The sequence below is a fragment of the Mytilus galloprovincialis genome, chromosome 14 (assembly GCF_965363235.1).
Source record: "Mytilus galloprovincialis chromosome 14, xbMytGall1.hap1.1, whole genome shotgun sequence".
Lineage (NCBI taxonomy): Eukaryota > Metazoa > Mollusca > Bivalvia > Mytilida > Mytilidae > Mytilus > Mytilus galloprovincialis.
In genome coordinates this window covers 32,135,881-32,160,130 of record NC_134851.1, presented here as the reverse complement: position 1 = coordinate 32,160,130, position 24,250 = coordinate 32,135,881, and the positions used below count along the sequence as shown (strand labels likewise).

The window sequence follows — 24,250 nt, the reverse complement described above, 5'->3', positions numbered from 1 at the left end:
GTATAAATATCTTCACTACAGTATTAAAGATAAGAATATACAAAAAAAATCACCAACAAATAGTAATACAAATAAAAATAATGATATTAAATCACTAGTTGTTCCTATCATTCCTTTGTAAATTGCACACTATTGAATGATGCTTATTTGGATGAACAACTCAGAACCCAGTATAATTATACACCAAATTGAAGTTTTATAACTTTTCTATGTTTATCATGTAAACATGGTAAAAGTGTGTTTTTTTTTAATAAAAGTGTAGAAAAAGAAATTTGAAAATTTGTTAGTTTGCCTGAAATTATCTCCCTTTTCCCGTAAAATTATGGAGCTCTCTTACTTGAAAACCATAAAAGGTCTATTGTTTATATTCCATATCAACAACTATGGAAGCAGACGTTGAGATGAGATGCAGTTTCTCATGCTTTAGTAATGTAAAATGTGATACATCAATCTTCTATCCCGCTGAAAACGCTGTGATTTTGAAAAAGGAATGCATTAAGGATATAAGAAATCACCTAATTTCTAACAAACTGGGAAAATTTACAAATTTAAATGAGGGACATTTAATTTGCTTTCGGGCTGGAATATTTTCTGTCATGGGAGAATATTTGGGGTGTCCGAACCACAGGTATTCTCTCTGTATGAAATGGAGGAGGAGCAGCATATTATGTGGTCATCCTGACCACAAGGGTAAATCCAAGCCTGAATCCGACCGGGCAGTCACGCCTCAGATAAGCCACCACATTTTGAGAACCAGAGGAGTTGTGCTTCCAATAGGATCAGGTAATCATCTCAAGTTTAAAGATAATTAGGAGGCTGTTTGATAACTTAATAAAACTTCAGAACCCAAGCCCTTAATTTGCAGTGTAGTACTGACAATTTTTTTAAAGAGTAATGTGGGACAAATGTGGGGGTAGAGTGAATTAATCTTAATTTTCAGTCTGAACTGTATCATGTCTGTTCGCCCTAATAACACATTTGCCCTGAGTCCGTTTTCTAGAAAATATTAATATTCAGGGCATCGAAGTTGAATAAACTTATTCAGATATTCGGGGGGGGGGGGGGGGGGGGGGGGGGGGGGGGGGGGGGGGGGGGGAGCTATGCTAAACATGTATTTTTAAAAAAAAATCTAAGTAAGTTTACATTTTGTCTTGCTAGTACTAGTGGCTACATGTATGCAATTTTTTAAAGTCTGAACATGAAAGTAATATATTGTCAATATAGAACTTCCAAGGTCTGAAGAACCATATTTTTTGTCTGTATTATATCATTTAAACCAACCATTTTTGGAGTAATTTAGGTGCCTTTCAAACCATATGTGTACACCATGTACACATTTACTCCAAAAATGGTTGTTTTTTATGATATAATACAATGTAATACAGACAAAAATATGGTACAGGGTCTACTGAAATGTCTGCTTTTCTTGAATAGAACTATATATACAGTTGGGACAAAATTTAAGATGTGGTCTTCTGTGACATGTCATACATTTATGAATGTGCCAAAATTTAAACTTCAATCCCTGCATACAAGTGTTACTGTAAAAAATTTAGAAAACAATCAAAACTTATGAATGCAACAATGATTTCCCCATATACATGTTCATTATTTATATATTTCTTGACAATCTGTTCATTGCATGATTTGGTTTTTCACAGAATAAAACAATTGTAGTAATAAAATTATATTATCCCTAGGCCCATAGACATGATACACTTATTAAATTTAAAATAAAATGTACAAAATTTTAAAATTTATCACACACATTTGTACTTTTTTTATAAATTCAAAAATTAGCTTGAAAGTGCAAGTATCAAAATTATTTCTTTTTTTTATATAGGTTTGTGCAAAAATTGCAGACAGATTGTTACCAGAGAAATGGAAGAATCTATCTGGCCAAATTTTGAGGTACAACTTAAATGTGTACATGTATTATATAATCAAAGCAATACACCTTATCACTATTTATCTGCCATTACTGCAAAAATTCCAGTAAAATTTAAACGTCTGACATGATAGATAATATATCTGACACCACAATGGAAAAGTTATTGTTGTATTATCTCATAAGTTTAAGCAAAAGAGGTTTTTTGGTCAAGGGGAACAGATTTCCAAATACTGATATGGTGTATATATATACATGTAAATGCATACCAAAAAAAACCAAAACAATCAAAACATTTTATTTGTATTGACACAAAACATTTTTTTTTAATTTAAAACAACAGGCCTGAAGGTTATAAATTGTAGACATTCTGCAGAGAACTAAACGCAACCTTCAAAAATGAGCAAATCCCATACCACGGGGGGGGGGTCTCTTCCTATATAAAGGTATATACATATGTGCTGCTGGAATGGGTCCCTTTTTTGATCCGTCAAATATATCAATGGGGTGCAATTTTACCGAGGAAATATATCAATAGGTAGTAATTGACCGATTGTGATATATCAATGGGTCATAAATTTCAGTTTGTTGTGCAACGATCTTCACTGAATTTCCCAAACTCTTTGTCATTAAAATTTCCACATCTGCTGAAACTTATTTACACAAGTTTTGATATTGATTAAATTTAATTACACTGTCACAATTAATAATCTTCAGTAAATTACCCAGTAGATATTGAACCTTTTGCACTAGTTGCGTCACATGAGTTGCGTAACACATCGATTTATTTGCACTTAATTTGTTGCGTCTATTCTCATTGACATTGTGTGTCTTGCTTAATCACTTTTAATTTGTTGAAAGAATTTGTCATTATTTGATTGCCAAAATGAAAGACATACGAAGCATTGACAGAGGGAAATGTTTAAATTGTCATGAATGTGAGGAATTTACTGGAACTTTAAGATGTGATTATTGTGACTGTGTAGCTGCAAAACACATTCGAAAACAAGAGGAGGAAGCTATAACGGGAGATGAATCAAACAAACATTTCAAATTGGACACTTTGGAACATAGTGGTCATAGTGATGTAGGATTAACATCACTGACGAGTGGGTTCGAGAATTTAGAAGAAAACTGCGTAGAAGAAGTTTCAAATGGTATGTGCAAACTTAATTTCAACCAAGTGTTGTATTTTTATTTGTTCGTCCATAATAAACAACGTTTCACGTTTAGGGGACGACCTTTTGATATTCTGGAGGGGGGGGGGGGGGGCAGGAGTTTTTGTTTCGGATGAGTTATTTGTTTTCATTTTATGCCAATCCAACGTTATTTATTTTTCGCCGCGTAACTGTTTATTTTCAGCTTTTGCCAGGACAAGTTATTTATTTTCAAAACCTGTTATTAATTTTCAAAATCCTGCCTGATGAGTTATTTATTTTCACTTTATGCTTAACCAGTTTATTTATTTTTCACGGCTTCGCTGCTCAACTATTATTTTTCAGCTTTTGCCAGGACAGGTTATTTATTTTCAAAATCCTCCTCCCCCTCCTTGGCAATATATCAATTACAATTTAAATATTTCCATTAAATATGATGTTTTGTAAAGAAAAGACTTTTGAACTAATTTATTTATGTGATATTTGGTTAAATTTTGCAAGATTGATGAAATGTGAAACCATTTTTAAAAAAAACTATGTTTACATAATATAAACATTAACTGACCCTTTTAAAGTCTGACAATTGTAACATAATCTGATGAAGACTGTGTAAAAGACTGTCAATATAAAGATTAAAATAAGACTGTACATGTCTGGTGTTCAGAAGTCAGTTTCACAAAAAAACTTAAGACTAAGATTGATCATAAGTATACTGACTTGTTCATGACTTACGATCAACTGTAGTCGTAAGATTTTTTGTGAAAATGACTGCAGAATCTTATTATATATCAAAAATATACAATTCCTTGATTTCATTTTAATAAAAAGAATGAAGTCATTTAAAATGATATAACCAATTGTTTTCAACCAATTGTTCAGAGAACAATTGATGGTGGTGGTCTTTCCCCATTGGTTAGTTGGTTGGTTATTTTGCAAAAATCATTATTTTTATTGATTGATCGGCAATCTGTCACACAGATAAATGGGGGCCAGTATTACACATTGTACTTGGTAAATTGATTGATAGGCAATCTGTAACACAGATAAATGGAGCCCGTATTACAGTGTACTTGATAAATAAATTTCTAATCATGATTAAATGATTACTCTGAATCATGATTTGATTGATTAGATCTTCATGAAGATCGATTGAATGGTAATTAATAGTAAAACTGGATTGATTGATCGGCAATCTGTAAAACGTCAATGGGGCCCGTATTACACAGTGTTCTTGATTGATTGATTACATGGTCATTTTGAATCAAGATTTGACTGATTAGATCTTTATGAAGATCGATTGATTGGTAATACATGGTAAAACTCGATCGATTGACTGGCAATCTGTAAAACGGCAATGTGGCCCGTATTACACAATGTACTCGGTTGATTGATGCCTGATCATGCATGGTTGATTACATTGTTATTTTGAATCATGATTTGATTGATAAGATCTTCGTGAAGATCGATTGATTGGTAATATATGGTAAAACTCGAGCGAGCGACTCCGTCCGTCAGTCCGTCCCATGAACTTTGTATATATGAAGTGTGATTATAATAAAGACACCGACCTACTGTCTGCTGATACTTCCATTTAAACCAAGAGAGGAAGTATTCTTAGCACGACACAGCGTGCATTATTGTTACTATTTAAGTGTTTATAAATAATGCATTTTATTTCTTTTGCAGTTAATGATAGCATTTTCCATGATGGGATTTCAAGATTGGAGAGTCTTATTAGTGAACTAGAGAAAGAAGAAAATGAAAAATTCAATGTAAGCTGTAAATTTAAAGTTGTTGAGGAAGATGGAAAATCTATGTTTTCTTGCTCTCTTTGCAACAAAAATTACAAGTTGGGAGATTTTGGAAAGAAAATCCAAAATGTTAAATTTCATGCCAGTTCAAGGGGACATTTGGCAAATGTTTATGCAGCTGGGCAGATATTATCAGATTCTGATGAATATTGCGATGACGACGATTTGGATCCATGTATTGCTACGGATGAAACTCAGGAAATACATGATAGTAGTGATGATAGTCAAGATGAGAACTCTACATATACGCCAATGAGTAAGTACATTATGTTCAAAACAGTCTATTGACTTAAGGCACCTGAAAACACGTGTGCCTGAAAGTATATATGACAGACTATGGTCATAATTCTTTTAAAAGTATTCTTCAGGTTCTAAATTGTAAGATCGAACTATTTTTAGACAAATTTTGCGATCAATATGTCATCATACATGAAACAATTTTTAGTCACTTGTTTCCAATAACAATAATTTTTAGTCACTTGTTTCCAATAACAATAATTTATAGTTCTACATGTTCTTTAAACAATAGTTTGTTCTGTGGAATTAATTATGCATAGGTGTTAAAATGATTTCTTGCCTTTTGACAAAAAGAACAAATACAAGTTAAACATATAAAAATATATTATTAATATAAAACATTTTTTGAAATCCCTAGTCAAGAGATTTGTCAACACGACCTCAGTTCCATTGAATGTTTAAAAAAAAACAGACTATTATAGCATAGGTTTAAATTGCACAAGTTTATTCATTACATAATCATGATAATGTGAATACAAAATGTAGATGTCTTAGAAATTCACGAAAATGGAAATATCTAAGAAGAAAAAATCGTGACATGGAACAACACCTTAATATCATTGTTGATTGTCATTTTTTTAATATTATTCGATATTCTATTTTTTTGATTGGATACTTGTTAAAACAATAAAAGCAAACACAACTACAAATGTATTGTTTTATCCAAAAATCAAAGCTTCTTAATATAAAACAGAGATGATTTTTTTTACTTGTATCTAATGTAACCTTTATCAATATATTTCAGACATTTTTGAACCAACAAGTTCAGAATTCATGGAAATGCATGAATGTATAGATGTAGCAATCGACAATTTTGAAGAACACTCTGACCAGAATAGCGTTAATATTGATGACAGTATACCGAGCTCTTTACAGAAACGGTAGTTTAATATATTTAATATATATATATTCAGGAATTCTAAGGCGATAGTGATTTACCGTGTCATGGGACATGCATTTTCTCTCTCTCATAAAACCTGTACACATGTAATGTACGCATTATTTATCTATGTCACAGTTGTTCTTTGTGGTGAATGTTACTGATATGTCTGTTTTTTAGTCTACAGTGGTGTGATGTATGTGTTATTTTTTACACTTGCCATACATGCGGGAGGTTTGACTGGCCATAAAACCAGGTTAAATCGACCATTATTTTCTGGAATAATGTCCTGTGCCAAGTCATGAATTGGCAACTGTAAATCAGACAGTCCGTTTCTGTGTTTTGGTGTTAGGCTTTGTGTAATTATGTGTTTGCTGTTTTCTTGTGGTTGGTTGTTTCCCTCGGTTTTGGTGTGTTTCACGGATTGTTCACTTTTTATCGTATTATGACTTTGTGAACAGCGGTATACTACTGTTGCTTATATTTATTTATGTTTGAGTACGCTGAATTGATTAAGAAGAAAGATAACCTTTACTGTAACAAACACTGAGGAAATAAGACATTAAAAGAAGTTACATGAGGCTCGCACAACGTTATCAAAGGACTCAGAATCAACCAATCAAATTATTGCCAGGTGTGATTCTGTCACCAGCTATGCTTGAATCACCCCCATCAGTACCCGAAAATGTGTGTTGCTAGCCAGTGCTATATGCACAAAAAACAAACCCAATAAGTAAAACATCTTTATATTATATAAATGTTATAGTTAAGCATGGGAATTATGATAAGATTCTTCACATACTTTTACTGAATACAACCATGACAACTATTAATGAAAGATGTACAAAAGATCACTTAATTCAATGGAATTTCAGAGACAATTAATATTTTTTAGACAAAGAATAGACGCAACACTTCTGGTTCCAGAACATGGCATCCAACATAAGTCAACTCTTGTAAAACTTCTAAATGAAGACCCAAATTTATCAAAAGACAGGTATGCAGTTAATTCTTACAGATACATTAATTTTTGTCAGATATCTTTCATGCCCTTAAATATAAGCCATACAAAAAGGCAGTGGCTATTTATCAAAATATCTAATTATAGCAGGCAAAATAGCATATTTCTAAAGCAATCTTCCTTTTAAGAAAAATCAAAAACAAAACCAATGCAGATTGTCTTAGAATTTAAAAAATAATTTTACAAATTCACTCATATACAATGTATAAGTCGTTATACACAAAGAACTGACAAAGCGGAAAAATAAGAAATTTTAATCATAGCCGGCAAAATAGCACGATGCCGGCAAAAATGTCAGCTGCCTACAAAAAGATTGATGAGGGGTCCTTGCAGTGGGTCATTGATGCATACACCTTTTAAAAAAAAACAATGGAATAATCGATTTGTTTTTAAAATACATACGGAAATGACTTACAAATTTATAATAACATTTTCCTGTGGTCGCAATGCAAAATATATGAATAAAGGCGGGTAGAGAGCAAGGAGGTGAACTGTGGTTTATTTTAATCAATAGTACAGAGTAAAGCGATGCTTGGGGCTGTCTTGATTTGATTTGTGAGAATCATGACAACCGAAACATTGAAGGTCATGCTCTGACCTATAATTGCATACATTAAATAACTTGGGTCTTGGACGGAGAGGTGTCTCATTTGGTCATTGGCAACATAGCATATCTAATGTTTTGGCCTTCTTTTACTTTAAGGGTCCCTATACTTTAGAGTTAAGGAGCATTCGTGGTTATGGTTAGGTTAGGGGTTGTTTTAGGTTAGGGTTAGGGCTAGTGTTAGGTTTAAGTATGGGTTACGGCAAGGTTTGAGGTTTGAGGTTAAGAATAGTAGAGTTCTTTATGGGTTGGGATCCCTAAAGTAAAAGAAGGCCAATGTTTTTTATGTATAAACCCAGTGTATAAACCCTCTTTCATGGCATCATGCGTATGAATTCCTACATGCATAGGAAAACTAGTTTTTTAAATATTTATGAAATATTTAATTTAGGCAAATTTTAAGTGCATTTGAAACTTAAAAAAAGCCTCCAAAAATGGGTTTAATTTCGAAAATTGACGATTTATATTTGTTACAGGTTAGTGCGTGTACGACAGGCTGCCTTACCAAATATGGCCAAATCGGCACAATTAGGAACAGACAACGGCATTAATCTTTTTGAGGACTTCGCCTATGTTGATAGGACAGCAAAGACTTTTCAAATTGGACGCATCCAAAGGATGCAAAGAACAATTGTAGCTAAAAACAAAAGGCAGTTGGACATAAAGATACGGTTTCTTTTTCGGCAGACTTTTTAAACGACTTACAAATTACATTTTCAAAGTACGAGAGGATAAGTGAAGACACGTACAAGATTAACATATTTGAAATAGTCTCAATAACAGCCTCTGATATCATATGCCATGTCAATTTAACATTTCAATCTGGTGTATTAATTCTTTCTGCAGAAGAATTATCTGTTATTGAGCAATCAGTCGAAAAGTTAATGAACACAAACCATGGTAAAACAAAAGAAGGTAGAGCTACAGGACAGAAGAGATCAGTTTCACATCAACATGCATTTCAGGACTTTGACGGGAGATTTTGCTGAAGTTTTTATCCCGTCACATTCTGAATCGGACAATCGCCGAAGTTCAAGGATACAGAAGCAAATCCACTACATTACATAGGTGCAAAACCACCAGTTTTCTATTACTTATAAATAAGAAAATGTGGTATGAGTGTCAATGAGACAACTCTCCATGCAAGTCACAATGTATAAAAAGTTAACAGTTATAGGTCAAAGTACGGCCTTCAACACAGAACTTCTATTACTGTTTGTTAAATTAAATTTTTCAAAAAATTGTGCAGAATTTGCTTAACTTTTCAACTGATTGCTCATAGAGCAAAAAAAATGCATTAAATACAGGTTTATTTCCTCAAAACTGCGTGTTTTTGGCTCATAATTATAACCAGCTGTGAAGTCATATTGTTTGTGCTATTGCACCTTCAAAACAGTGTTTTTACTTGTTATTGTTTGAAAAGTTCAATGTTTCATATAAATTAAAGTGTATTGTATAATTGAAAAGTGTTTTTGATGTATAATAAGATTGTATATGCATATAGGTACTATTTGAGCTGATAAATATATGAATGGGTTATGATTTCGCTGTGAAATATATGTATAGGTAGGGATTTCACAATTATTCGATATATGAATGGGGGGTGTTTTTAAAATCCCAGCTGCACACCTGTACCCAAAATCCCATGTTGAGACCCCCCGTGTCCCATACAGCTAAGTCAGATATAAAAAGCCGTGAAATCACAAATGTAAAACCATTCATACTAGAAAAATAAGGGCCTATAATTAGGGTAAAATTTCTTTTTTTAAGGAAAACCAATATATGTTACACAGCAACATATATCAACCACTTAATTACAGGCTCCTGACTTGGGACAGGCACATAACTTCAGAATGAGTCAAAATTAAAAATGTTAGCAGGATCCCAACCTTACTTCTAACCCGGGACCAGTTTTACATTACATGTTTATAAAATCATGCTTTTTTCATGACAATAAAATATAATGTCAGGACTAGTATACATGTAAGTAACATGTACATGTATTACATTTTAACAATGAACAAAAGTTATTCTGAGACCTGTCAAACATTGTCAAAAGGAGTTGCACATTAGACGGATAATATTGATTTTAGTGATCAGCTTGTTATGATATTGATTTAATGTAAACATTTCTTCAAATATTTTATGATTGTAGGTTTTTATGCCCGGACAAAGGGCATTATATTTTTTTTGTCTGTCCGTTCATCTGTCTGTCCATTGGTCTGTTTGTCTGTCTTCAGGTTACAGTTTCAGGTCAAAGAAGTTTTTGATAAAGTACATTTAATCAACTTAAAATTTAGTACCAATCTTGCCTAAGATATGATATTTTAATCTCAATGCCAATTTGTCCACTGAACATAGTAATTGATAGTGCAATTGGGGCTCATGTGATCTATGGACATATTCTTGTTTTTCTAGTTATTTTCAATGTTTGTAAGGCCTTGAAGAATATTTTTTCTATTTTATTTTTCAGATATTTGTAGCACCAAGTAGAGCAGATCCTGTAGAAGAAAATAAAGACTTCAAGCCAGATAGCTTATTAAAGGTATAAACCTTCATTATTGTACACACTATACTATGTTGCCAAAATATGTAAAACTTCTCTGGTCTACAAACAAATTTATTTCAAACTTTTTGTAGATGATGCACTTAAAACTTTTTTATTATCATGATTACATGTATATTCATGTAGATATGAGAAGATGACTGATATGGTATAAGTCCCAATGAGACAACTTTTCCTCCTAGTCATAATTTATTATACCGTTGCGGAGGGTATAATGTTTTTGACCCGTCAGTCCGTCCGTCCGTCAGTCCTGTTTCTTGTCATCGCAACTCCTCTCAAACCACACAACAGAATTTCACGAAACCTTTTCAGATGAAAAGGACATACTATGTAGTTGTGCATATCGACAGGAAATTGCGATTCAATTTTTATGCCCCACCTAAGATAGTAGAGGGGCATTATGTTTTCTGGTCTGTGCGTCCGTTCGTCCGTCCGTCCGTTCGTCCGTCTGTCCCGCTTCAGGTTAAAGTTTTTGGTCGAGGTAGTTTTTGATGAAGTTGAAGTCCAATCGACTTCAAACTTGGTACACATGTTCCCTATGATATGATCTTTCTAATTTTAATGCCAAATTAGAGATTTTACCCCCATCTCACGGTCCACTGAACATAGAAAAATGATAGTGCGAGTGGGGCATTCGTGTACTGAGGACACATTCTTGTTTTTATAAGAGTTACACCCCTTTGAACTTATTTGCTTAATGTACTACTACAACAGTTTGTCATCGCAACTCCTCTGAAACTACACAACAGAATTTCACGAAACCTTTTTAGATAATAAGGACATACTATGTAGATGTGCATATCGACAGGAAATTACGATTCAATTTTTTTTCTAGGAGTTACCCCCCTTTGAACTTATTTACTTTATTGTACTACTGCAACAGTTTGTCATCGCAACTCCTCTGAAACTACACAACAGAATTTCATGAAACCTTTTAAGATAATAAGGACGTACTATGTAGATGTGCATATCGACAGGAAATTACGATTCAATTTTTTTTCTAGGAGTTACATCTCTTTGAACTTATTTGCTTTAAGGTACTACTTCAACAGTTTGTCATCTCAACTCCTCTGAAACCACACAACAGAATTTCATGAACATTTGTAGATAATAAGGACATACTATGTAGATGTGCATATCAACAGGAAATTACGATTCAATTTTTTTTTCTAGGAGTTACGCCCCTTTGAACTTATTTGCTTCAATATACTTCTGCAACAGTTTGTCATCTCAACTCCTCTGAAACCACACAACAGAATTTCATGAACATTTGTAGATAATAAGGACATACTATGTAGATGTGCATATCAACAGGAAATTACGATTCAATTTTTTTTTCTAGGAGTTACGCCCCTTTGAACTTATTTGCTTCAATATACTTCTGCAACAGTTTGTCATCTCAACTCCTCTGAAACCACAAAACAGAATTTCATGAAATTTTGTAGATAATAAGGACATACTATGTTGATGTGCATATATATTGACAGGAAATTATTATTCAATATTTTTTCTTATACAATTTTTTTTTTCTTACACTTATTTAATTTCTCCAATGACAATGTGGGGACGTGGGGTATGTGAGCGTGCTCACTAAGGTTCTTTAATTATGTCAAAAGTAAACATTTACAGGTCAATAATCTTCGAAAATATTAGGCAATGATGTCATTTATCCTCCTTCCTATAGTCGTCTGCTCAGTTGCTCCGAAATTCTATTAATATCACAGCTTTAACATCATCAAGTGCAAACAAACATTCATTACCGCTTGCTATAAAGTAAAAAAACATTAATATCTATGTACATGCATGCAGAAGAGTATCTTAAGAATGTAAGTATCTTTGCAATCTCAAGGAACTATAACTCTGCATGGATGATTACAGATTTTTTGCAGGAAGATACAAATGCCTACCCAAATCCATTCTATTAGAAAAATTGAAATTATATATATATATTTGTACACACACATGGCTGCTCCCCAATACGCCAGCGTAAAGTGGCTTTTATCATCCACGCACGAGAGACTCACTCTCAGGAATAGAGATGTGATTTTTTTTCTAAGACAAGTACTTTTTGGACAATCCACAAGAACTTGGGTCATCCAATGTTCAGTACTTCAGTACTTTGATTATTAATTTGTTGCTGCACTCAATCACTAAAAAGGTTCACATTCAATGTGGCTAACGGCTGATATTTTACGATATCAATGTGTAAACCCAATACTATGTACGTAATAGTACAGCAGCATACATACATACCGTATATATATATATATATATACAGCTTAGTAACTATCACAATATTTTGTATGATTAAAAGTAGTTTTGCAAACTGTTTTTTTATACCCCCGCTTTAAAAAAGGGGGGGTATACTGTTTTACCTCTGTCTGTCCGTCCGTCAGTCCGTCCCATGAAACTTTCGTCACATTTTTCTCAGGAACTACACATCCACCCTTTCTGTAATTTGGTATCAACATTTATATATGTCAGCCATACCGTGTGATGCGTTTTCAGATTCATCACTTGACAACTTCCTGTTTACCGAACACTTGTATGATTTTACACATGATAGCCAAGTTGAAAATTTTCGTCACATTTTTCTCAGGAACTACAATACAATACAAGGATTTCTGAAATTTGGTTTCAGGGTTTATCTAAGTCAGCTATACCGTGTGATGCGTTTTCAGATTGATCACTTGATAACTTCCTGTTTACCGAACACTTGTATGATTTTACACATGATAGCCAAGTTGAAAATTTTCGTCACATTTTTCTCAGGAACTACACATCCACCCTTTCTGTAATTTGGTATCAACATTTATATATGTCAGCCATACCGTGTGATGCGTTTTCAGATTCATCACTTGACAACTTCCTGTTTACCGAACACTTGTATGATTTTACACATGATAGCCAAGTTGAAAATTTTCGTCACATTTTTCTCAGGAACTACAATACAATACAAGGATTATCTAAGTCAGCTATACCGTGTGATGCGTTTTCAGATTGATCACTTGACAACTTCCTGTTTACCGAACACTTGTATGATTTTACACATGATAGCCAAGTTGAAAATTTTCGTCACATTTTTCTCAGGAACTACACATCCACCCTTTCTGTCATTTAAATATGTCAGCCATACCGTGTGATGCGTTTTCAGATTCATCACTAGACAACTTCCTGTTTACCAAACACTTGTATGATTTTACACATGACAGCCAAGTTGAAAATTTTCGTCACATTTTTCTCAGGAACTACAATACAAGGATTTCTGAAATTTGGTTTCAGGATTTATATAAGTCAGCTATACCGTGTGATGCGTTTTCAGATTCATCACTCAACAACTTCCTGTTTACCGAACACTTGCATATTTTTACACTATTAATATTATCCACTTGCGGCGGGGGTATCATCAGTGATTATTAATTTGTTGCTGCACTCAATCACTAAAAAGGTTCACATTCAATGTGGCTAACGGCTGATATTTTACGATATCAATGTGTAAACCCAATACTATGTACATAATAGTACAGCAGCATACATACATACCGTATATATATATATATATATATATATATATACAGCTTAGTAACTATCACAATATTTTGTATGATTAAAAGTAGTTTTGCAAACTGTTTTTTTATACCCCCGCTTTAAAAAAGGGGGGGTATACTGTTTTACCTCTGTCTGTCCGTCCGTCAGTCCGTCCCATGAAACTTTCGTCACATTTTTCTCAGGAACTACACATCCACCCTTTCTGTAATTTGGTATCAACATTTATATATGTCAGCCATACCGTGTGATGCGTTTTCAGATTCATCACTTGACAACTTCCTGTTTACCGAACACTTGTATGATTTTACACATGATAGCCAAGTTGAAAATTTTCGTCACATTTTTCTCAGGAACTACAATACAATACAAGGATTTCTGAAATTTGGTTTCAGGGTTTATCTAAGTCAGCTATACCGTGTGATGCGTTTTCAGATTGATCACTTGATAACTTCCTGTTTACCGAACACTTGCATATTTTTACACTATTAATATTATCCACTTGCGGCGGGGGTATCATCAGTGAGCAGTAGCTCGCAGTTTCACTTCTTTTTTCAACAAAAAAATAGACGTATTGCCACCAAAATTATAATGACATTTTATTATTTATACACTTCATCAGCTTGCCCCAGCAAGCTTGCTTAATATTCTAGCTGATTCAATCAATAATGATGTATGTCTAATGTTTAGGGATTTTCTTAATTTCATGAATGCAAACATTGAATTTTATCAGAATGAAGAGCCTGTATTGAAAAGACCACGCAGAGAAATTGTCAGTTGTTTTGATACACCAGGACTGTATGAAGTATCATCACAGGTAAATATAGTGTTCCCATACCCAAGTTTGGTGAAAATGTTATTTACATTTCAATATTGTAGTGGGGAAAAAATGTCCATGAGACAAAAAACAAATTAAAACATTGAATATATAAGAATATAAAAAAAAAAAGAATACTACACAGTCTACACAGTCAACATCAAGTAAAATAAGACAGGATCTGGGATTCTTAATGAGCCTTCGACTTCAGTCAAAAAAGCGAGACTGAGCGATCCTACATTACAGCGGCGGCAGTGACATCTACAAATATTCACTCTGTGGTTACAGCAAAAGTAGGCGAGACACTGGTTTCCAGGGACCCTTAAATTTTTTTTTTATTAATAATTGGACCACACGACCAATGAAGCCGCATTGAAGGTTTTATACAAATTATTATTTAATAAACTACTGCAAGGCTGGTTTAAATGTGAGTGGACTTAATGACCACTGAGGTTCAAAGAAAATGTGATCAATCATTGCCAGCTAGGCCCTATTGCCACAAAATTAAAAAATAATTCTTAAGTCTGATAATGCTCTTAAAAAATTTGATGAAATCTGATAAGAGATTCGATTAAAAAATTGTTCATCATAAAAGCTTTAAAAAAAGTTTTGGTTTCATAATTAAACAATGAGGAACACTAAAAAAAATATAAATGTTCCTGGCCTACAGCAGGCACATAAATATTTCATGGAGTTCAACTTGATTTGAATATTTTAAAACCTGTCCCTTCATATGTACCAACAACTATTATGTCCATTAAAATGTTTTATTTCTTAGTATTTGAAATGGTTAACAGTTGTCAAAATTTGATAGAAAGCAAAATTGTAAACATTTGTTTTTCAGTCTGAACCATCATTGTCACAAGAATCCAGTTGGAGCCTAACTTCAGATGGTCAAAAGCATCTCAACAGCGGAATACATGTTTTGAATGAGCCACTTCAAAATCTAAGTAGTGGAAACATGAGTCCTATCAAATACATACTTCAACAGCCATTGGAATGTGTACAAAATAGTACTAAGAGGTATTTTTTAAGAGTTTTTAAACAACAGAGAGGTCATTATAGAAACAATTCATGGCATATAAATCATATAATCATTGACTGCATATATTATATTTAAATTTCATACAGAGCAATAGCCAAGGATTAAATAAACAAATATAACAACAGTTTTTTTAATGGAAAATAACTATACACACAGTCCTGAATTATTTTTACTTGAACAGGGCAAAGAAGATCTATAATTTTCTCATCTGTCCAAGGACAGTTCTTTTTATTTGTATATGCCTGTTTACGTGAAGTATTATAGGGTTATTGCATGAATATTGGGGAATATTGCCCCGAGTAGAATTTTATATTACACGAGCTTGCGAGGGACAATATTCACCAATATTCATGCAATAACCCTTTTATTGTATAGCAATATGATATTTGGAAGTAAAAATTGGTTTAAACTAAGATTTTGTCGTTGATGATGTCATGAATTTTGACGTTTATTGCACTAGTGCAATATTAGAATTTATTGCACGCTAACTTTTGGTTACTTTTTGTGAGAAATATTATATTGCTATGCAATAATATGGTATACTGTTGTCCATCTGTCATCAACATGTCAAAATTACTTAAACCAATTTGCATAACACTTTGGTAAATCGTTTATATCTATTGACGTCAGCTCCCTTTTCCATTTTTATTAACTTTCTATTTTACATTGCCTTGTTATTATTCATTACAAAACGTGGGATTTTCCACTTTTAGTACAATAACTCAAAAATGTTTGAGCAGTTTTCATGAAACTTTGGTTAATTGTTTAAATTTATTAATGTTGTCTCCCTTTTCATTTTTATTAATTTTAAATTTAAGGTTGCTGAGTTCATGGAGTTGTGGGATTTTATTCATGAAATTGTGGGTAGTTTTCCAATTTTCGACAATAACTCAAAAAGAAGGGCATTAGGTTACACCCTTGTCTAAGTTGATTTCCGTTCTAAAACTTTTGAATGCCTCAACTAAATGGTATGACACTTATACACGATGCTTATCAATGCAAGATCAAGTTTGAATTTTGGTGGTGTCACTTTAGCTGTTCTAGAGTTATGCCCCTTTACAAATTCAAAAATTGCTAAATTCTCGTATCCATTCTTGAACTTTATTTTGTCTCAACCAAATCGCACATGCTATGAAACTTATACAAAATGCTTATTACCACAAAATACAGATCAAGATTGAATTTTGGTCATGTCACTTATATTAATCTAGAGTTATGCCCCTTTACAAATGGAAAAACAGGTTTTTTTTACCTGTTCTCTGAGTTAACTAAAATTTGCCTCAACCAAATGTTATGAATACACAATGCTTAGTACCACAAAATATAGATTACAATTTTTTTTTAGCTGTTCCTGAGTTATGCATACAATATGCAAGCAGGGGCATCATCTGTGTCTCATAGACCCATTCCCATTTATTTTGTAATACTAACTCCTTTTTAATTTCAATCGCAGGTATGTAAGAAGAAAAGCCTCAGAAGCAGTTTGTACAGTGCTTGACCATATTGCACCTGGACAGTCATCAAAACTTCTTGATCTACTCGTGGAAGACATCTGTAATAATAATGCTGTTGACAAGCAAAATGAGAGCAAAGATGAATTATTGAATTTGATACTGAGATTATATGATGAAGCTGACAGTAATGCATTAAATATGCAATTACTTTCAATAATATCAACCACATCATTAAACAGTAAATCACAGCTGCTAGAATTAAAACCTGGAATGTCAAAATGGAAAGTTGACCAGAGTAGAAGCCATGCAACACGCTTTGGTGTTGGGACAATACAAACTGAAAAGACCCCAAACTACAGAGATAAGATGGATAAGGAAAAACTGGAGCATGCAATGGCATTTTTTCTGGATCCTAATTTTATACAAAGGACAAGGTACAATAAGCATCAGAGAACGGCCCCCTAATTTCGTTCAAATTAAAAGTGACCTGCCATTAATTATAATACATTATTTTTAAAGTTTAAAACCTATATTTTTGTAAACATCAATATATTTTTCAACTTCCGCTGATATTATTCATGCTCTGTTGCTTTAAAGACCTCAAGATTCGCGAAAAGGCCAGAAAAATGGCAGTTTCTAAACCTTTTTCTGCATTTTAAACTATGAGCGTACCTACGACCCACGATCATATTTATACCAGACATTCCTTGAACATAAATGTTGATGCAGTTCAAATATTTTAGTTGGTCGTAAGTACGCTCATAGTTAAAAATTCAAAAAAGTGACAAAAATCGTCGGTAGTTTTCATTGAATCATCGAAATTTTTAACCGAACTGCGGACCGGAGATGATTTCCGGTATTTACTGGATCCGACGGAAATGTATTCATGGTACGCTATAATAATGGCTAGTTTCTTCAGGACGAAAAATAAACATATTTGAGACAGGAAAACAGGCTATTCCTGTATAATTCCTTGTTCTTGAATTTAAAGTGACATTTTAGCAGACCGTCGAAATTTGACCCAAAATTAGATGGAACTGTGACAAACTTCAGAGAAATTCTGGGAACGTAATTGTGAATGAATATAATAACTGGTTCATATTCAAACAGTGCATATACTTATTTTGTTTCATAATTGACGAAATCGTCGCCCTGGAATGTTTTAATCTCCGATGATACTTTTGTGAAAAGTGCTTTCTTTCACGTCCGCTTTCTACCAAGTATGGCATGCCAAGTTAACATTTTAGACAATCATTTAATATAGATACAGATGGCGAAATAAACTACAGAACTGTGAATAATAACATACATTGTAATTCGTATGACATAAGACACCATGTGACAATTTTAATTAGTTAATTGTGTAAGTATAACAATAATCAAGATTAAACAAAACTATCCAACACTTTTATGATCTAAATTATGTATCTTGAGTTATGTTTTGGTCATGGTGTTGAATTTATTGGACTTATTATTTGTAATTGTCACCCGCCTTCCTGTTGTTCTATCTTGACGACAACGCGTGCTACTTCGTATTTCTTGTTTGCATATAATTCTCTACATATCTTTCCATTAAAATTTGCATGCATAAAGTATTTGTCACTGGACGGTCAGGAAACAACATTCAATCAATCATATATCTTCTTAAATAACAGCACTACATGTAGAATGAATTTAAACATATTCAAAAGAATAAAAATAAGTATTGAATATGAAAGGAATAAAACGCATCATAATTAAAGATATCTTGATTGTAAGACGTGTGTTTCGCATACAAAAGACTCATCAGTGACGGTCGAATAAAAAAATGTCAAAAGACCATAAAAGGCTCAATATTCCGATTTTTTTTTGCGATATACAGCTAATAAAGGTTATTTATTCCTGAATATATTATCCGTAGTTTTTGCAAACAATATAAAGTTTTGTAAACAGTTAATTCATATAATTGACTATTTCAATAATAATTCATGTTTACACAAAGTGCTAACTTTTGGACATCGTGTTGCTGCATGGGTTGTTTGTTTCATTAATTTTTATTGTGCTATAGCTAAAAAGGTTACAGTCCACAGTAAGACATATTACCCGAACTTGACACTCCGATCCAACTAGTCTTTGTTCTTACCCCTTAATGCCAATTGATTAACGGAAATCAGCAAATACCAATTTTTGAGTCTTAGGTTTGACCAGGCCGGTGTCAGAACCCACGATATCAGGCGTTTTAATTCATTTATTATATTTATTTAATTGTACAATGAATTAATAAAAGGGTGCATACTGTAAGAATCCATCTTATATAAATCCGCGCTTAAACATACACATCCATCCAAAAGAAATAACTTTTGCAACATATATAGAAATAGAAAGATGTGGTATGAGTGCCAATGATACTACTCTCCTTCCAGGACACAACATGTAAAAAGTAAACAATTATAGGTCAAAGTACGACCTTTAACACAGAGCTTTGGCTTACACCGACCAGCAAGCTATCAAGGACACACAAGTGACTAATGTAGCAATTCAAACAGGAAAACCAACGGTTTAATCTTTTTATAAAAAAAAAAAAAATAGAAACGAGGAACACGTATGAACCACAACAACCACCGAACAGGTTCCTTACTAGTTGCAAACAAACACAGCATGTGAAAACGTTTAAACAGGCGACAACCTTTACCCTAACCCGAACTTGTATACTTTTATTAGTAACTTGCATGTCCAATTATAACTGTAGTTCATTTTGATAAACAAATTACAAAAACACAAAAACAAAACGAAACAATACAAAATGCAACTTAATCACATACATGCATTTTACATGATATTTCACAAATCATTTGACACTGACAGGAAAGTGAAAACATTTTTCGTCATTGCCAGTATCCACATCATAATTACAGATAACAAAAATGTTCCATAGACATAGGAAGATGTGGTGTGAGTGCCAATGATACAACTCTCCATCCAAATAACAATTTATAAAAGTAAACCATAATAGGTCAATGTACGGCCTTTAACACGGGGCCTTGGCTCACACCGAACAACAAGCTATAAAGGGCCCCAAAATTACTACTGTAAAACCATTCAAACCATAGTCCATTTCATCGTGAAAGAAACATCAGTTTATTCTGTACTCAGTTTTCACTTGTCTTTGTCAATTTTCCCTGGCTTCCAAGATGAAATGAATGGATACATTATGTTAAACATAACTATTCTTCTTCTTTTTTGGAATTTTATTCTCATACACACTTGTCCGGGTCTACACTTATTTAGTTTTTATACATTGACTTATGATATTTGGCATACAGTGTATAGCCATGACTCAGATATCATAACAGTCTAATATTAGTATGACATTTACCGTTGATCTCAAGGTACAATTAATTGACCTTTAACTTTCATGGTTAAATGATTGTCCAACCTTAAACCATATATATATATTCTTACAGGCTATGCCATTTTTTTTTTACTGCACAATAGGATTAATTTCTTAGGTCAATTAATGCCTCGTTAATAACTTCAAAAATGATTTAAATCCCCCCCCCCCTTTTTGCCTTGATAAGTCGTTTCTAATTCACTATAAGTTTTGTACCCATGCAGAGGACACATTCCCATTCCAACCCCTACATCATATTAATTCGTAATTGCCTGGATTAGACATTTTATTCCACACAATGTCTGTATATGGTACAAGTCACGTCTCTTTCATTCCATTAACTGTTAAGTATCTTTGAAAGCTGTTCAAACTCATCTCAAATTATTAAATCCTATATATTCTTGTTTTCATGAAAAAACTTTCACATTGAAAGTCAAACAAAGGTGTTGTAGTGGTCTACAATTTAAAAAAAATGTTTGCTGTTGCTAAGCAAGATGTGGGATTCTATACTCGATATAGAATTCGTCCAAAAAATAATGATAATGTAGATGTTTATATTATAGTGTAACACCGTATTAGGAAGTATATTCCTAAAAAATAACTAAGTTCATACTTCAAAAAATATAAAGAACCTATTATTGCATGGTTGATATGCACTTGTTATGTATCTTAGTTGTTGATCAGCGTGTAGTGACCTACAATTGAACTAAGTGTTCATTTCTAACTAAACATGTTCACAAACAGACAATCTGCATTGCATTCAATTTAATTTGTTCAATATAATGACTAATTGATTTGTAGTTGGCTTTAATTCAAACATGTTTTGCTGTTGCTAAGCAACACTTGTGTTGCTATGCTCAATACGAAATTTGTAAAGAATAAAAAAAGATGTATATGAAAAAATATTGGAAGGAAACTTCAAATGGAAAGAAATATCTTCAAACAACTGCTTAATTCATACTTAATAGTGGCAAGCACCAATTTTTTAACCGTTGCTAGGCAACATTTCTGTTGCCAAGGTTGTTTTAAGCATATAATAAACAAATTCAAAGGGTATTTTCATTTGTGACTTCAAGTTCTTTTTGGACAAACAATATTATTTGCAAATATTTAAATTTTTACTGATAAAGCAATTATTATGTGATAATTTTCATTCTTAATAAAAACCGTTGCTAGGCAACCTTCCTTTCACCGGAACACAATAAAATCATTATTTTTTCAAATGTCTACACTAAGACCATCATTGATATCAATATAAACTTATTTGGAGAGGGGGCCAAAAATAGCCCTTATCATACCTTGTCCTTTGTTCCTTTGGAAATAAGGACTTGCATTTTGATAATGGAGATGTCATAAATATACCCCAAGTTGTACGAAGAACTTGTCATTCTGCACTGATACATATGTACAAGACAGTATGCACAGAAGCTGATTTTACTCCTCTGTCAGACAGTACTCTTTTCAAAATTTTGACTACTTGTTCAGCAGCAAAACGGTCTAATTTATGTGGACTTGATAATATTACTACTGATGGCACTTTTGCAATTGAAAATCTTATCAGAATGACAGAAACTCTAAAGGTTGGGATCAAATAACACAGTACTTTCATCCCTCAAAACAGCCTTGGCAAATTTCAAGTTATATTTAAAAACAGAGTACAAGTTCCATGTAACTATGTCTAATTCATGCCAAACCCATTGTATCAAGTATGCATTGAGCAATCCAGGAAATGTTCTGCTTCAAGAAAAATGTGACCATCAACATCAGAATTACTGCTCCAAATGTTTACTGTTGACCAATGCAAGATCTCAACTTGAAGATGAAATTCAGAAAATACAATGTAAGTATTTTTTAAAATGTAGAAGATTATATATCTTTTGAGTGGCCATTGCAAAAGCATGGGTGTAAAACGCACACTCTTAAAGTACAGCCATTTAATATCAATCAATATCTAAAAATACCACATTTCCAATACTAATTTAACAACCACATGCACACATATAACCTTAAATTAGTGTAGAGCGAAGCAGTCTATAGTTTTTTAGAAAGCTAAAACTTGTCGCAATTTAAGATCGGTTCCGCTAGCTATCTTTTAGAACATTGTAATACCATTTCCAGTTATTTCCCTTTGGATGCAATCAAATAAGTGTCATGATTGGATCGGCGATTGACAACATGGAAGTAATTTATCTGCGAATTTTAACTGAAGACAATTTAAAAGAAGACTAGACGATCGTCTGAGCTATACTTTTTAGATGCAGGGAATAAACTATAACATTTCAAAGATCAGTAGGCTGTTCATATATTTTCATATGACAATGATTTATACATGTATGTGTATCCGATATGATAATTTTTTAATGACTAATGTCCACGTGGAACTTTTTACACCTCAAAATACACCCCCCCCCAGCATCACTACATGTAATATATAAACTCACATTTTATACAACACACAGAAGGCATTCATCATTTTCCTTAAATCAGTAAGGTTTATGACCCCCTTCTGTAGCCATTTTTAGCTTAAATGGCCCAAATGGCCAAGTGAGCTTTTCTCATCACTTGGCGTCCGTCGTGGTTTATAATCCGTCGTAGTCTGTAAAATTTTACAAAAATCTTCTCTGAAACCACTAGCCCAAATTTATCCACACTTGGCCGCAATCATGACATCAATTTGGGGTATGAACTGACGCGGCCAACGCCATGCAGAAATGACCATTTTTTTTCTGTGTCCAGTAGCATCGTATTTCTTCAAATATTTTCTAGCACAATGTCTGGACATCCGTGGACATGCAACATTGCAAAACCACACGTTTACAAATAAAAATTCGTAAGGGTTCCGCGGAACCCAGTGTCTCGCTTACTTTTGCTGTTAATCGCAGACTCAACAAAATGAGGAAAACATCAATAAAAAATTTCCTTCTCGATACTGTCTTTTGATGGAAAGAAGCTTCCAAGTTTGGTAAAAAATCCAGGATAGTTTATGAATCTAATAAATGTTGTGCTTCTGTCTAAGTTTGGTAGAAATCCAGGATAGTTTAAGAACATTATAAAAATTTTAAAAACTTAAACCACAGAGTGAATGTTTTGTTTCTGGCTAAAAAATTAAGTCCATTTATAAGTAAAATACGGAAAAGTGGAAATTTATTTTACAAAATATTCTTCTTGATACTATCTTATGATCATAAACCAGCTTCTGTCCAAGTTTGGTACAAATCAAGGATAGTTTATGAAAGTTATTAAAATTTTAAAAACTTTAACCACAGAGTGAATGTAATGTTTCCTCACAGAAAAACTAAGTCCATTTATAAGTAAAATACGGAAAAGTGGAAATTTATTTTTACAAAATATTCTTCTTGATACTATCTTATGATCATAAACAAGCTTCTGTCCAAGTTTGGTACAAATCAAGGATAGTTTATGAAAGTTATTAAAATTTTTAAAACTTTAACCACAGAGTGAATGTAATGTTTCCTCGCAGAAAAACAAAGTCCATTTATAAGTAAAATACGGAAAAAATGGAATTTTATTTTTACAAAATATTCTTCTGGATACTTTCTTATGATCATAAACAAGCTTCTGTCCAAGTTTGGTAGAAATTCAGTATAGTTTAAGAAAGTTATTAAAATTTCAAAAACTTTAACCACAGAGTGAATATTTGTGGACGCCACCGACGACGACGACGGAATGTAGGATCGCTTAGTCTCGCTTTTTCAACTAAAGTCGAAGACTCAACAAAAATCAACACCCAGACTATAGCTATAGTCATAAAGAAGGACAATAAATGAACAAAA

At 32.9% G+C, this 24,250-nt stretch overlaps 2 protein-coding genes across 2 annotated transcripts; both read left to right on the top strand.

Moving 5' to 3' along the window:
- Positions 1-1,106: 1,106 nt before the first annotated feature.
- LOC143059437 (uncharacterized) lies at positions 1,107-19,824 on the top strand. Its single transcript, XM_076232932.1, has 6 exons — positions 1,107-1,911; positions 10,132-10,203; positions 14,504-14,587; positions 15,432-15,610; positions 17,086-17,520; positions 19,815-19,824. Exons 1-6 carry the CDS (start codon positions 1,882-1,884, stop codon positions 19,822-19,824), a joined length of 810 nt encoding a protein of 269 aa, XP_076089047.1. The 5' UTR covers positions 1,107-1,881.
- LOC143058313 (uncharacterized) lies at positions 1,942-8,631 on the top strand. Its single transcript, XM_076231793.1, has 5 exons — positions 1,942-3,045; positions 4,732-5,112; positions 5,899-6,034; positions 6,929-7,030; positions 8,135-8,631. The coding sequence occupies exons 1-5, from the start codon at positions 2,775-2,777 to the stop codon at positions 8,352-8,354; spliced, it is 1,110 nt and encodes a 369-aa protein (XP_076087908.1). The 5' UTR covers positions 1,942-2,774; the 3' UTR covers positions 8,355-8,631.
- Positions 19,825-24,250: the final 4,426 nt, after the last annotated feature.

Coding starts and splice junctions, on each gene's coding strand:
- LOC143059437 (XM_076232932.1), top strand. CDS start 1,882: ATGGAAGAATCTATCTGGCCAAATTTTGAG. Junction 10,204..14,503: donor AGCCAGATAGCTTATTAAAG/GTATAAACCTTC, acceptor GAATTTTATCAG/AATGAAGAGCCTGTATTGAA. Junction 14,588..15,431: donor TGTATGAAGTATCATCACAG/GTAAATATAGTG, acceptor TTTGTTTTTCAG/TCTGAACCATCATTGTCACA.
- LOC143058313 (XM_076231793.1), top strand. CDS start 2,775: ATGAAAGACATACGAAGCATTGACAGAGGGAAATGTTTAAATTGTCAT. Junction 5,113..5,898: donor CTCTACATATACGCCAATGA/GTAAGTACATTA, acceptor AATATATTTCAG/ACATTTTTGAACCAACAAGT. Junction 7,031..8,134: donor CCAAATTTATCAAAAGACAG/GTATGCAGTTAA, acceptor TATTTGTTACAG/GTTAGTGCGTGTACGACAGG.